Below are 12,844 nucleotides of genomic sequence, written 5' to 3' on the forward strand. Positions count from 1 at the left end.
CACCACAGCACTGCCATCATGAGCACAGCATGATGGACGTGGCTGCTCTGTGGCTCCGTACACACGAGCCTTTCTCTTTTGCACTGATTTGAGCCCAAAATGCTGAGCAGCACATTTACTCAGAGCATTTCCCCTTGCTCTGCCTCTGGCCAAGCTCTGGCTCTGTCCTCCTCCTCCTTCTCCTCTTCCTCTCTGGCTGCAGCATCCTCTGGAGCCCCTACTGAAAGGCAGGGCACAGAAATGGAGCAGTATCACTTCTCTTTCCCCCATCTTCTTGCTGCAGATTTATATCACCAGAGTTCACTTTACAGCAGTGCCCCAAGAGCTGAAATTCCCTTTCTGAGCAGGCTCATGCAAGTCTCCTGGCAGGGACCGACCCTGGGTCAGCCTCTGAAGGAGGCTGGTGTCTCCCTCTGTATCCAGCCAGCCCGGGTACATGGGATGATGTACCTCTGCTAGAAGGAGTCTGGTTTGGTGGCATCGCTGTGCTTGAGCTGTATCAACTCCCATTAAGAAACTGGTATTTCCAGGCTTACATTGATATCGTCGCTTGGGTGGCTTGTGGGCAGGGGACGCCACGGTTACCTGCAGTGCCGTGCAGCCCCCAAACTGCCCTGATGCCCTGGGCAGCCCCTGCCATGCAGTGTGGGTGCCATGGACCATGGGAGGGAGCTGAGCTGAAGCCCTGGCTCAGCAGCATCATCCCCTCGGTGGTCCTGCTTCTTTTGCTGGGCCCATGGCTGTGATGCAGCAGGGCTGGGGGTGGACTCCCCCCCAGGCTCTGGACATGCTGTTTGCTGCTCTTGCAGCTGTATCCAGGGGAAGCAGGGTCAGGGTGAAGGAGGGCAGCACGCTGCTGTGTCCTCCCCATCACTCACTGCCAGGTTAATGACAGCAGAAGGGAAGAAAGGGATTAAATGCAGCCACTGAGCTACACTTAATTTGCGCAGTGTCCTGGAGCTGAGGAACCGGTTCAGTAGAGGCTCTTATCGGCCTGTTTGAATGGTTGAGCTCTGTATCTGGTGGCTGGTTTACTGCCTGGTCCTGCATTATACAGGCACAAAACCAACCAGAGCTCGGGGCTCTCTTCGCCTCTCTTCACCCTTTCACCGTGTCCCTCCTCCCAAGCCTGTTTGCAGGGTCAGACCCAGTGTGGGGAGCATCTCCACGCGCCTTGGAGCAGTTTCCATGATGAAGCAGGTCCTTTCCACCCCCTGCATTTGCCCAAGCCAGGAGGGAAGCAAAGGGCTGGGAGTTTCCAATGGCTTTTGACAGCGTTCTGGTTTTTACCAGTACCAGTGTGTTTGCAGACCCAGCTGATGCTGCACAGCCCGAACCGGGCTGTTCCTTTGCGTGTTTCCATGAACTGGAATGCTCCTCCCCACGGGCCCGTGTGCCTGCTGATTCCAGGGCTCCCATTATTTACCCTGACAGGCTGCCGGCCCTGGCGCCACGGCCTGTCACAGCCTGCACTGCAAATCATCTCTCACCTTGTCACCGCCGAGATGGCAATTTTACAGCTGGCAGCTCCAATCACGGTGAATGTGCAGCCCCGTCTCCCTGTGCCGTGTGATGCTCTGGAAACGGCACCGAGAAAAGACCTGGCAGTGCTGGGTCAGCATTCCCGGTGTGCCGCGAGCGATGCTGGCTCCGTGGGCTGTGTGGGTTGTGCTGTTTGTTCAGCTCTTCCTCCTTGTAGTTTAAATTATGAATGGAGTCTCTGGTTTTTCTTAGCAGCTCTGGTGTTTCTGGAAAGGGCTTTGTTTCCAAGCAGGAATGTGAGATGTGTGAGCGGGGAGCAGCCCTGAAGGGCTTGGGAGCATCCCTGAGGTCTGTGCTTGCTCCATACCTGGCAGGGATGTGGTGCTCTCACACAACGGGTTAATGTTTAATAGCAGAGTTAGTTACTTATTTAGTGCATTAGTGTTAAAGTTTAATTTACCCATGTCGCTCCATGGATGTGATGCTGTGCTCAGTCCCTATCCACTCACCACCGCAGCACTGGGCATCCCCAGCTGCAGGAACTGATGTGGAGCTGAAGCCAGCTCAGTCCTGTTGCTCTCTTCAAAGATGATTTCATTACTCACCCAGGTTTTATGCTCTTTGTTGCCTGAGCCATGTATTTGCTTCCCCTTCACTGCTCTGCCTGGCTCAGGAAGGCATCACTGCTAATTATCTCCGGGAAGGCTGTTTGTACATCCCCGGATGCCCTGGTGCAGCCGTGCGCCTGAAGCCGAGGTCACCCTCCCCTCCCCGGCGTTCAGTTCAGTTTCCTCAGTAATTGCTGATGGCTCCTCGTGTTCTTGCCCTCTGCCTGTGGCTTTTGGCTCGTCCCTGAGCCTTTCCCTGTTGTGTGGGGTGTTGCTTGATCATGGAAGGGTTCAGCTTTGGTTGCTCCTCTTGTGAAAGCAATGTGCATTTACAAGCTGCTGCAGGCACAGCAGGGTGCAGGGGCAGGTTGCAAGCCCTGGCAGGGCACAGGGAGCCCTAGTGCAGGGAGAGCTTTCACAGACCCCTCACTGGCCTGCTCCAGGATTTGGGGTGCTGTGTCAGGTACCAGCAGTACCGTGGTGCTGTATCAAGGTACCAGCAGTACCATGGTGCTGTGTTGGGTACCAGCACTAACATGGTGCTGTATCAGGGTACCAGCAGTGCCATGGTGCTGTATCAAGGTACCAGCACTAACATGGTGCTGTATCAGGGTACCAGCAGTACCATGGTGCTGTATCAGGGTACCAGCAGTGCCATGGTGCTCTATCAGGGTACCAGCAGTACCATGGTGCTGTGTCAGGTACCAGCAGTACCATGGTGCTGTATCAGGGTACCAGCAGTGCCATGGTGCTGTATCAGGGTACCAGCAGTGCCATGGTGCTCTATCAGGGTACCAGCACTAACATGGTGCCATCCATGCAGGAGCAGCAGCTGGCGGAGCTGGCAGCGGTGCGGCAGGCCCTGCAGGCTGACCTGGGCACTGCCATCCGCCGCATCGCACATCTGCAGGCGGCCCTGGAGGAGCGGCGGTCCAGCGACGACAGCGATGCTGAGAGGTGAGGAGAGGAGCACAGGGAGCTGTGGGGGGCTGTGGGGCAGGCTCAGGTGTGCTGTGCTGCAGAAGGATGCTGCACCACGCAGAGGCGATGCTGGGGTGGCTGTAGCTGCATCCTCGCGTGTTTGTGCTGCAGCAGCATGTGTTTATGAGCAAGGAACTTGGTGTTAATGGAAGGTTTCGTGAAAAAGCATCACCCTTAAAAACATGCTGCCTGGCCCAGCTTAAAGTCAGCGGAAGGAGTGGGAGTACCCCCGTTTGCAGAGCAGGCTCCAGTCGCTCACACAGCATGCTGCTGTGCATCAGCGCATCCCCAGTGCTGGGTTTATTGATGATCTTGCACTTTGATCAGCTGCAGGAGCTGGGGGCTGGAGGAGCTGGTGAAGCAGCACAGAATGGGTAGAGGATTTTACTAGGAAAAAAGGGGGGGGGGAATTCCAGCCATTTTTCCAGGTATTATTTCCACACCTCTCAGTTTCCCCTCTGCCTCATTGCTAAAGGGAAATAGACACATAGATACAAAACAAATAGATGTATTTTAGAAAGATAGCAGAGATGTGCTCATCACTTGAGCAGGGATTCTTTATGCGCTCATTAAGCCAGGGCAGGGTGAGAGAGGAACCACGAGCTCAGGGATTCACCCTCCATCAAAGAAAGTGATTTCCAGCCCAGCCAGCTTGCTAACAGGGGGGTTGAGGGGCTGCCTGCAGGGACCCCCGGGGTTTTGCTGCCTGCCCTCCTCCAGCCGGGCATCCCAGAGGTGTTCTGAGTGCAGACACTGCCGCAGAGTGATTGCTGTGCGGGGGTGCATGCACGGGGGGCCCTTTGCAGCCTGCAGTGTGGGGAGCAGGGGGAGGTCTTCAGCCATGCAGCGTTACTGGCGCAGGCAAAACCCTGCTCTCGAGTGCTGGCATTGTTAGGCTGGGGAGGTTTCCATCTCATCAGGCTCGGTGGCTCTGGGGAGGCCCTGTGAGTGCTGGAGCTGACTCTGCTCTTGTCCCTTGCAGTGTGCAGACAACGCAGGAGTCCCTTTGCTCCAGAAGAGAGACGTGAGTGAAGGGCAGGAGCCTGTGCCTGGTTGTGTGCTGGGTTGTGGGCCCCAAGCCGAGGGCAGGGCTGGATGGGGTTCTGGATGTGCTTGTTTCATGTCCCAGTGCCCATCAACACCCTCACTTTCCCTTTGAGCTCTGATAAACCAACGGGATGCTCTCACTGCTCCAGTCTGCACTTGGGGGACTATGGGGCTGATTTATGGCTTTGAAGGAAAACTGAGATCTTAATGGATTTCACCCACTGCAGCTGGTCTGGGGGCTCTGGGTGGGTGGGCAGGGGTAGCTCTGACCCCAGGAGTGCATAGGGCACAATGGGGTTCCCAGGGTCTCACTGGCTCTGTCACTGCTGCTCCGGTCCCAGGCACTGCAGGCAGCAGTGGGGTTTTCCTGCCTACAGTCTACAGGCAGGGCGCTTATAAAAGCACGAAGGAAACATCAGTGGCAGCCACAATGGCCAGGTTAGCTGGAAACGTTCGGTTTACCCCATCTGTGCCGGTGCCGCAGGGTAGAGCCCAGCAGCTGCAGCTGCCATTGCTGCAGCCGTGAAGGAGTTCCCACTCTGTGCTCTTCTCACATGCTGCAGGACCCTTCCCTGGTGCTTCCTGCCTGCACTTGCAGAGCTCATGGGGCCCCTCCTCTCCCCACAGGGACGCCTGCTCCAGCATTGGGTCCACACTCGGTCTGGAGCCCGCAGAGAGCATCAGGCCCTGGCCGGGTTCATCCCCGGGCTGGTCCTCCCCTGCGGGTGGCAGCGTGGCCGGGAGCATTTCGGCACAGTCCATCGGCAGCCGCAGCACCCAGAGCCCCAGGTAAGGGACCCAAAGCCCGCACTGGGCTGCACCCCACAGGGCACCCGCCACAACCACTGCCATGCCTGTGGTTCATGAGAGGATGCTGCAGACTGGCTCGAGGATGCGGGCGCTTCACCTCTTCTCCTTTTGGGATGCGCAGAAGGGAGGGTCCTGTGGTATTTAAGGTCAAAACCCCAAATCAAGGAAGGTAGTCGCTGCCACGCCAGGATCAGTGAAACACCAGATGAAAGTCGCTACATCAAAACCATGCTTCAAGCAGTATAATATCCCTTGATGTATTCCCTAGAGATAACTTAAAGAGGCGAGGCAGCCTATTTGAGGGTGTGTGTGCCATATGCTTGCCTTTCGCTGCTGAGGAAACAGGCTGCATTTATACAGTTCTAATATAAAATATGTTAATTTCTGACTGTAATGCTAATGGGCTGCGAGGGAGCTGGAGAGTGGCCCAGGCACTCCTATGGCCAAACTGCCTCAGCTCGGCCCCGGTGGAGCTCCAGGCACCCTCCAGCCTGCAGACAAACCCTGGTTTTACAGCCATCCCCAGCACTGCAGGGGCACAGGGAAGCTGGTTCGTTGTGTTTGTCCCGTGGTGCCCAGGGATGGTGTATTGGGACATAGGTCACTATTTTCCCATCTCCCCCATTCCTCCAGCACCAGGGCAGGGGCTGGACTGACGCTTGGCACAGCTCACTAGCATCCTGCTCACGTGCAGGTCTGTAGATAGATGCTCCAAGCTGATAGTCTGGGGGGCTGCAGATTGCCATTGCACTGCAGACACTGGTATTAAGCTCCCTGCTCTGGTTCTGGTGTGAACTGTCCCCACCACATCCACCATTTGGACAGTTAAATAGCTGGTGCCAGAACTGACTGAGGAGCAATTCCCCTGGGAGCAGACCCCTGGGCTGTGCTGGAGGAGCTGGAATTGTCAGTGTCCATTGCAGATACAAAGCAGAGATTAAGAGCAGCCAGGCAGGGACCTGCTGGGAAGTGATGGGTGGGAGCCCTGAGAGCTCTCTGGGACCTCACAGCCCACACCAGCAGCCATCAGTAAAGCAATCCCTAAGTACTACCAGGCTGCTTCAAGCCCTGTCTGACCTGGCCTTGAACACTGCCAGGGATGGGGCTGTGCAGCTGGACCAAAGACTCCCAGGCAGTACTTAGGAATTGCTCTACTGATGGGTTCCGGGGTGGGCTGTGAGGTCCCTGTGCTCTAGTGGAAGGTGTCCCAGCCCATGGCAGGGGCTGGAACTCGATGAGCTTTAAGGTCCCTTCCAATCCAGACCAGGCTGGGATTCTGTGATTCTATATAGGCTGGGCTGGCCATGGCCACTGTGAGAGGTAATGTGTACCTAGACCTGAAAGCCTGGTGGCAATCTGTCTCTGTCCTGGGGGTGATGAAGAGGCGACTTGCAGATGCTGGTGTGGTGGCTGTGTTTGGCTTCAGCTAATCTAAGATGGAAATATTGGAGAGGAGGCTGCATGAAATGCAAACAAACAGACAGGGAGACGGGTAAAGTAATAAAAATGAGACCAGGGAAACAAGCTCTTCCTTATTAAGATTCCTTTGTCTTACACAAGCACCCAGAAATGAAAAATGAATCTTCCCAGCACTACATATGGGGTATTTGCTGAACAAACAGCTGCCAGGAGCTAGAGGAAAGCATAGCAGGCTGTTATCATCAGTGTGACTTACAGGAATGAGAGATCTGATTAATGTTTCCTTTGACTCTCTGCTATTTAAATGTGTGTACAAGGCGCTGGCCAGCAGGGCTAAGCCTCCAAAATACAACACATTGCAGAGCTGGAACAAACTCTCTCTTTTATTATTTATTAGGAAGCCAATGCAAAACTTCATGCATTTTCTCTGCCTCTCACCGGGCAAGCTGAGGTTGCACTGTAACACAGGGGCTGACCTTGAGGCGCAGGCAGGGAGCAGACCTGCAGCACAGGGCCCTGCCTCTCGGCTCCTGCATCCCGCAGCATCATCCCAGCATCCTTCCCCTTCTTGAGCTCACAAACTGAGGACCCCAGGGCCCAAGGTTGGTGGGGATCCAACACATCTATTTTTGAACAGGATGGTGTCAAAGGCAGGTTCTGATACAGGGAAACTGGGAGTACTTGTGTAGATGACAGCGTGACAAGAGAATCCTCCTCTGACAGAAATGAGGCCAGTCTCTCTCCCTGAAATGGAGTTGTCTCAGCTTTATTTATGAGCTCCCAGGAAAAGCATCCGAGCCAGACTTCCATCCCTGGTCATGTGTTGCATCGCATGTGTGGATTTTATTGTATAAATTATTTCAACTAGCATAATTGTAATCATGTTAATTGCTATGTAATCTGCACTAATTATTGTTGTATGTCATTTGCTTTGGTGTGAATGGCATATTGTGGAACTCCGTTTGGCTTACAGATGCCTTCCGAGTCAGCTCGGATGCTGTGGGATGGGATGGGACCATCTCACGTTGTGCCCTGCCTTGTGAATAGGCTTGAGGATGGCCGAGAGAAGATCAGCCACGGTTTTGGGGTGGGTTTTCTTTGGACAAGGTACTGGTACAGTGGTGTAGGGTGCAGTCCCGGTGTCACAGCTTGACTGGTGATAGGGGACAGCAGCCTGTTGGGATGCGGCGGCACCAGTTCCATCCTCTGGGCTTGTTCCATCAGAAACCTGTTGATGGGAGAAACGACTTTGTGGTCCTCAGGCTCCTTATACAGAAATGAAGGTGTGATTTCGGTGTGCCTGTGGCAGGGCTGACGCCGGGGTGGGCTGCAGCTTGGAGCCACCATTGGAGGGTCTATAGAAGCAGGTTTTGGCTTCCTAGAAGGAGAAGCAACGACAGGTTTTGCTGGAAGGACCCGAGCTCTTTAGATGCTAGAAGGCAAGAGGAGAAGCATCAAAAGCAGTGAAATCCCTGCAGCGTTTCCCCATCACACGGTGCCTTTTGCTGCTCATCTAAACCCCAGGGAGGATTTGCATTTTCATTTAAAATCCAATCAGAGCCGCATGCTCTCACCAGGCAGCTGATGCTGCTCCGAGCTAACACACCGTGACCTTGGCACCGACCCACCAGTGCCAGCGCCGCATGCACCAACCATGGACCGATGAGCTGTGATCGCAGAGACGCGGCTTCCTTGGGGGGGAATTGGCCCTTTCCATAGCGGGTTTTGCTTAATGAATGCAGCTAATAGGAACTGTGGGGAGAGACAAGGGTGGTTTTGGGCTCCAGCTCTTCTGCTGAGCACCAGGGCATGGAGAGCACAGGCAGGAGATGCTCCAAGAGGTCCCTGTGTGGACCCTGGGGGCTGCATTGTCAGATGCATAAGACCCATGGGAGCTGTAGGAACAATCCCATGTTTGCAGCTTTTCTCCTATTTCAGGCTCTAAAGGTTTTCATAAAAATAGTAACTGTTCATCATGCTGAACAGGACAATAAATAGCAGCGTCTGAGCTCTCCATGTTCACAGTCCATTAGTGTTTCTCACCTCTCCAGCTCACTTTTATCTCAGTCCTAACAACCAAAGGCAAATAGGAGAGCTGGCTGTTTAATTTATGAAAGCTGGCCGTGCAGCAGGCAGCTTACAGTATTATTTGTAAACACAGAGAGTGTTCAGAGCCATTGCTGTGCAAATTGCCCAGGAAGGATTACACCAGCTATTTGGGTAAGATGCGATTTAGGATCCTAAGAACCAGCATTATCGAGATGTCTCCCACTATTAATCAGCTGCGATGCTTCCCGGGGTAGGCCTGGAGCTCGCTGGGTTCCAGGGAGGTGGAATCTCTGGTTAATTCATTTTGCAGTGAATAATCCCAGACTTTGGACTGGTTTCATGGGCTGTGGGCACAGGAGCACCAGAGCAAGGTGGGCACCGCCGTGCTGGCTGTGCCAGCTGGTGCCGGGGAGCTGAGGCTGCTCCATTCCCCATCCCCACTGCACTCACTCCCTTCTCCCAGCCCTGGGATCTGTGCTCAGCCCATCTCGGCATGTAAATTATTTCACGGGTCAGCAGAGGCTGGGCCGAGCAGGTCCGGCAGTGGCTGGATTATCCGCTCTCACCCCGTTCCCATGGCAACGCCAGCATTCCCGGGGCAGGATGCTTCATTACTGCGATGTAGAACTTGACCACTGCTCCCACACCTCGAAGCCTGCTGGCCTCTCACAGATGTGTTTATATTTGGATCCTGATGCTTTACTCTGCGTTTTCCCTCCTCCCTCCTTTCTCAGGCAAACTCATATCCCAGCAGCCGGTTCCCAGTCCCCCTGGGCTGAGCAATGCCAGGGTATCAGTGAGTGGGGATAATCCTGCAGGGCCAGCAAGAGGATTCCCTTTCGCTTTTCCTTTCCCTTTCTCTTTCCTTTTCACTTTATTCTTTCCCTTTTATCTTTTTGTCCTTTCCCTTTTCCCCTTTTCCTTTTCCCTTTCTCTTTCCCCTTCCCATGCTTTGGGGACAGTGTCCTGCTGTGATGGTGACCCCTGTGGCCTTTGGTGAGCTCACAGGGTTCCTGCACCAGCCCTTGTTTGCCGGTGAGGTCCCATCCCCATACCTCACTTCTGTCAGTCCCAATTCAAGGGGCAGCCCCTGCCCAGGTGTTACCTGGCTCCTGCACCCCACAGCACCAGCAGCCTGGGTGAAAGATGCCCTGCAGTGCCATTGGGATGCATTCAGGGTGCTCCTTGAACTGCTTTCATGAAGTTTTAGTGAATAATCTTTGGCTTTGGCAGAACTGAAATAAATCCCACATCTTGCTGCAATCTGTCAAGGAAAAAGGACGTTTGAGGTATGCGTTTGGCAGAGCTGAGCTCGACCGCGCCAGCTTGGCTGACCTGGAGTTATTTAAGATAAAATTTTGGGCATTGCCCAATGCTTGATGCAGCAGTGGGAGTTCATCCCGGGGCTGCCATGCCAGGAGCGGCTTTTCTCTGCGCAGCCCTGTCCTTGCTGAATGACACTGGAAATCCCATGGTTTAAACTAATGCCAGTATCTCTTGTTTAGGCTGAGCAGAGACACCAAGGAACCCGCACCGAGCCGGCCGGCGTCTTCCCGGAGCTCTGCCATGCCGGTGGATGCTGCGGATGCAGGGAGGGTGGCGAGCCCCCTGCTCGGGGCGAGGAGACGGGAATATGGAAAACCTGCGGCGGATGAGGAGCAGCTGGGGAGCCTCAGGAAGCCTGGGGACAGGATGGGAGAGACGTCCCCATCGGTGCTGCGGCGGGGGGGGTCCCCTGCCCCGGACGGGAGGTTCCCCAGCCCGCTGTCTCCCATGGTGCCGAGGAGGAGGAGGAAGGGGGGGCTCTCCCCAGGGGCAGCGCCGGTGCCCAGCTCCTCGGCCGCCCTCTCCGAGTACGTGGAGGAGCTGCGGCGGCAGCGGGGAGCGGAGCGGGAGCCGGGGCAGCCGGCGCTGGGTGACACCTCTCCCCTGCCCGTTTACCGCACCGTGGGTGCCGTGGCGCTGCGGCGCTGCAGGGCTTTCCCTGCAGCAATGGATGGTTCCATGGGGAAGCTGGATGGGAACGAGCCGGGGGAAGAAGGCGAAGGAGCAGGCGCTGGCCTCGTGCGCTCCTGCAGCCTGCGGAGCATGGCCTCGGAGCCGGCGCGCTCGCCGGGGCTGAAAAGGGCATCCAAGTTCGGCTCCTACGACTCCCTCCTGCAGAGCCTGGATGGGCCCAGCTCTCCGGCGGCGGGGATGGAGGTGCTGGGAACGCTGCGGCCGAGCTCCTGGAGGAGCTACTTGGAGCCGTCGCTGGAGGATGTGGAGGTGGGAACGGGCTCTCCCTCCAGTGACAGGCTGGGCGAGGGGAAGGGGAGCGACCCCTTCACCTGGAGGATCCCCACCCTCAACTACGAGCGCAGAACCAACGTCGACTTCGACGACTTCCTCCCTGCCATTCGCAAGTCCCGCTCCACCAGCAGCCTGGCCAAGCCCGGGAGGGACAGAAGGGATGGACACCGGCCCCTCACTGTGCGCTTCGAGGATGAGGCCATAGCGGGCACCTCAGCGTCCTCCGAGGTGAAGGGAGCCACCAAGCGCAGCCCGGCCCTGCAGGAGGACCCTGGGAACGTCTCTGACTCCTCCTCATCCTCTGGCTCCCACCAATCCTCCCGGAGCGCCGACAGCATCAAGCGCCGGCCGCAGCCGCAGAGAGGGGATGGAGAGGGATGCAGCAGCAAAGCCAGCACCCAGAGCAGCGCGGCAAGCCGCCGGGCCGAGGCAGAAGGGAAGGAGGATGATGTCAACAGCATCATGAGGAAGTACCTGGGAAAAGACTAAGGTAACCCCAGAGCTGGTCACACCACGGGGTCCGAGTCCACCGGGGTCCCCAAAAATAGTGTCCCCCCTGGGTACTACCATGCCAGCAGGCAGACAGGTCCTCCCAGACTCCCATCCCAATGCCCACGCTTGTTTGGTTAATGTGAAATTGGCTTTGGCTGGGTGCTGGAGGTCACCCCCATGGTTCACAAGGGCTTCCCCCAGTTAGAAACTGCCTTGTCCAGGCCTTGGTTCCAACCCCTGTATTTGCAACTGACACTGCAAGAATTGGGGTTTATTACTGCGATGCAGGTTTGAAAGCGAAGTCCCTAATGAATGCGCCACAAGTGTAATTAAGTGTTTAAAATAGATTAGGGAAACATTTTGTAAACCCATTGCCTTTAGCCTAACTCGCTGGGTGTCAAGCTGTGCCCAAATTGACTAAGGCAACACAAGACGGGCGCACGTGTTAATGAAACATTTCTTTCCAGGGAGCACAATTTGCATAATGAAACGTCCCCATTGCTCCAGACTTGTTTCAAGACGCTGCAGCAACGGCCTCGGAGCTGCGCTGAGCAAGGAGCTGTGACCCTGCAAACTGCTTCCCTGCTCCTGTGCAAGAGCCCCTGGTAGGAAACTCGTCACTTACACAGAGACTGAAGGCGGCTCCCTGGAAACCATGGGATGCTTTCACAGACTGAGACGGTTTCTTTCTGCTCCTTCCCCCTTCCCCATCACCTCCGCTTTGCTCAGGGCCAGCCGAGGGGACAAGGGACTTTCTTGTTCTCCTGCAGTTCTTTGACTCAGGAGTTGGTGCTGTCATTGAAGCCCAGCGGCTGCCATAGGTGCCTGACAACATGGGATAAACCTGCTCTAGAGCTGGAAGAACACCAAACCCCCTCCTTTGTAACCCAGGAGGCCTCATCCCGTGTAGCACTGCTCTGAAATCAGCAGAAGGATGCATTTGGGTCTTGGTGTGACACCCCCTACGCTCTGGAGCTTTAATAATTCCATAGATGTCTGAAGGCAGGTCCGTACGTGCTTTCACAGCTGGTTGGGATGTCCGGGCACCTGCCACTGGGCTGCAGGGGCTGTGGGCGGGTGAATGGGAGCCTGCCTTCAGATGTCTGCTTGGGTTTTACACAATAAAATACTTGCTTCTTTGACACAAGCCTCTTCTTGTCCTTCCTCTCCCTGCAGGGAGCCAAGCGCTCCCACTGCCACCTCCATCTCCCTGCACTCACTAAAGCTCTTTTCCCTTCCTGCCCAAACGTGCTCAGTTATCAGAGGCCTGTGGCATGAGCAAATCTCTCCTTTCCATCAGTGGAAACCTGCTGTAGTGGAAGGTGTCCCTACCCAGGGCAGGGCTTGGAACTGGGTGAGCTTTAAGGCCCCTTCCAACCCAAAGCAGTCTCTAATTCTATGACTGTAAGTAATTTGCTGACCTGGGAAGCACGCACCAGTCCCACATCCCCGCTGGAGCCTCCGGGGCAGCCACAGTGCAGCGGGGCTCAGGAAGGCAAACTGGGCACTTGTCAGCATTTCAGTTTGCCTCTGGGATCCGTCCCATTCGTTTCTAATTTAAACCAAAGCCTCGCAGCGAGAAGCATTTTCCTTGTCACAGACGAGCGCCAGAGCCCGGCTGGGGCTCACATCAGCACTTTGCTCGGGTGCCGGGAGGCTGTCAG

At 55.7% G+C, this 12,844-nt stretch overlaps 1 protein-coding gene across 1 annotated transcript in view; it reads left to right on the forward strand.

Annotated features, from left to right (window-relative positions):
• The window catches only part of MYO18B (myosin XVIIIB), a 58,693-nt gene extending 46,831 nt beyond the window's left edge, over positions 1-11,862 (forward strand). The window contains exons 38-42 of the mRNA XM_057412412.1: positions 2,914-3,047; positions 4,054-4,095; positions 4,746-4,907; positions 9,902-11,178; positions 11,648-11,862. Coding sequence (XP_057268395.1) covers positions 2,914-3,047; positions 4,054-4,095; positions 4,746-4,907; positions 9,902-11,177 — 1,614 coding nt within the window. The 3' untranslated portion in view covers position 11,178; positions 11,648-11,862. The remainder of the gene's footprint in view (positions 1-2,913; positions 3,048-4,053; positions 4,096-4,745; positions 4,908-9,901; positions 11,179-11,647) is intronic.
• Positions 11,863-12,844: the final 982 nt, after the last annotated feature.

The sequence above is a fragment of the Pezoporus wallicus genome, unplaced genomic scaffold (genome assembly GCF_028554395.1).
Source record: "Pezoporus wallicus isolate ANWC-B61680 ecotype Strahan unplaced genomic scaffold, APGP_CSIRO_Pwel_v1 contig_13850, whole genome shotgun sequence".
Lineage (NCBI taxonomy): Eukaryota > Metazoa > Chordata > Aves > Psittaciformes > Psittacidae > Pezoporus > Pezoporus wallicus.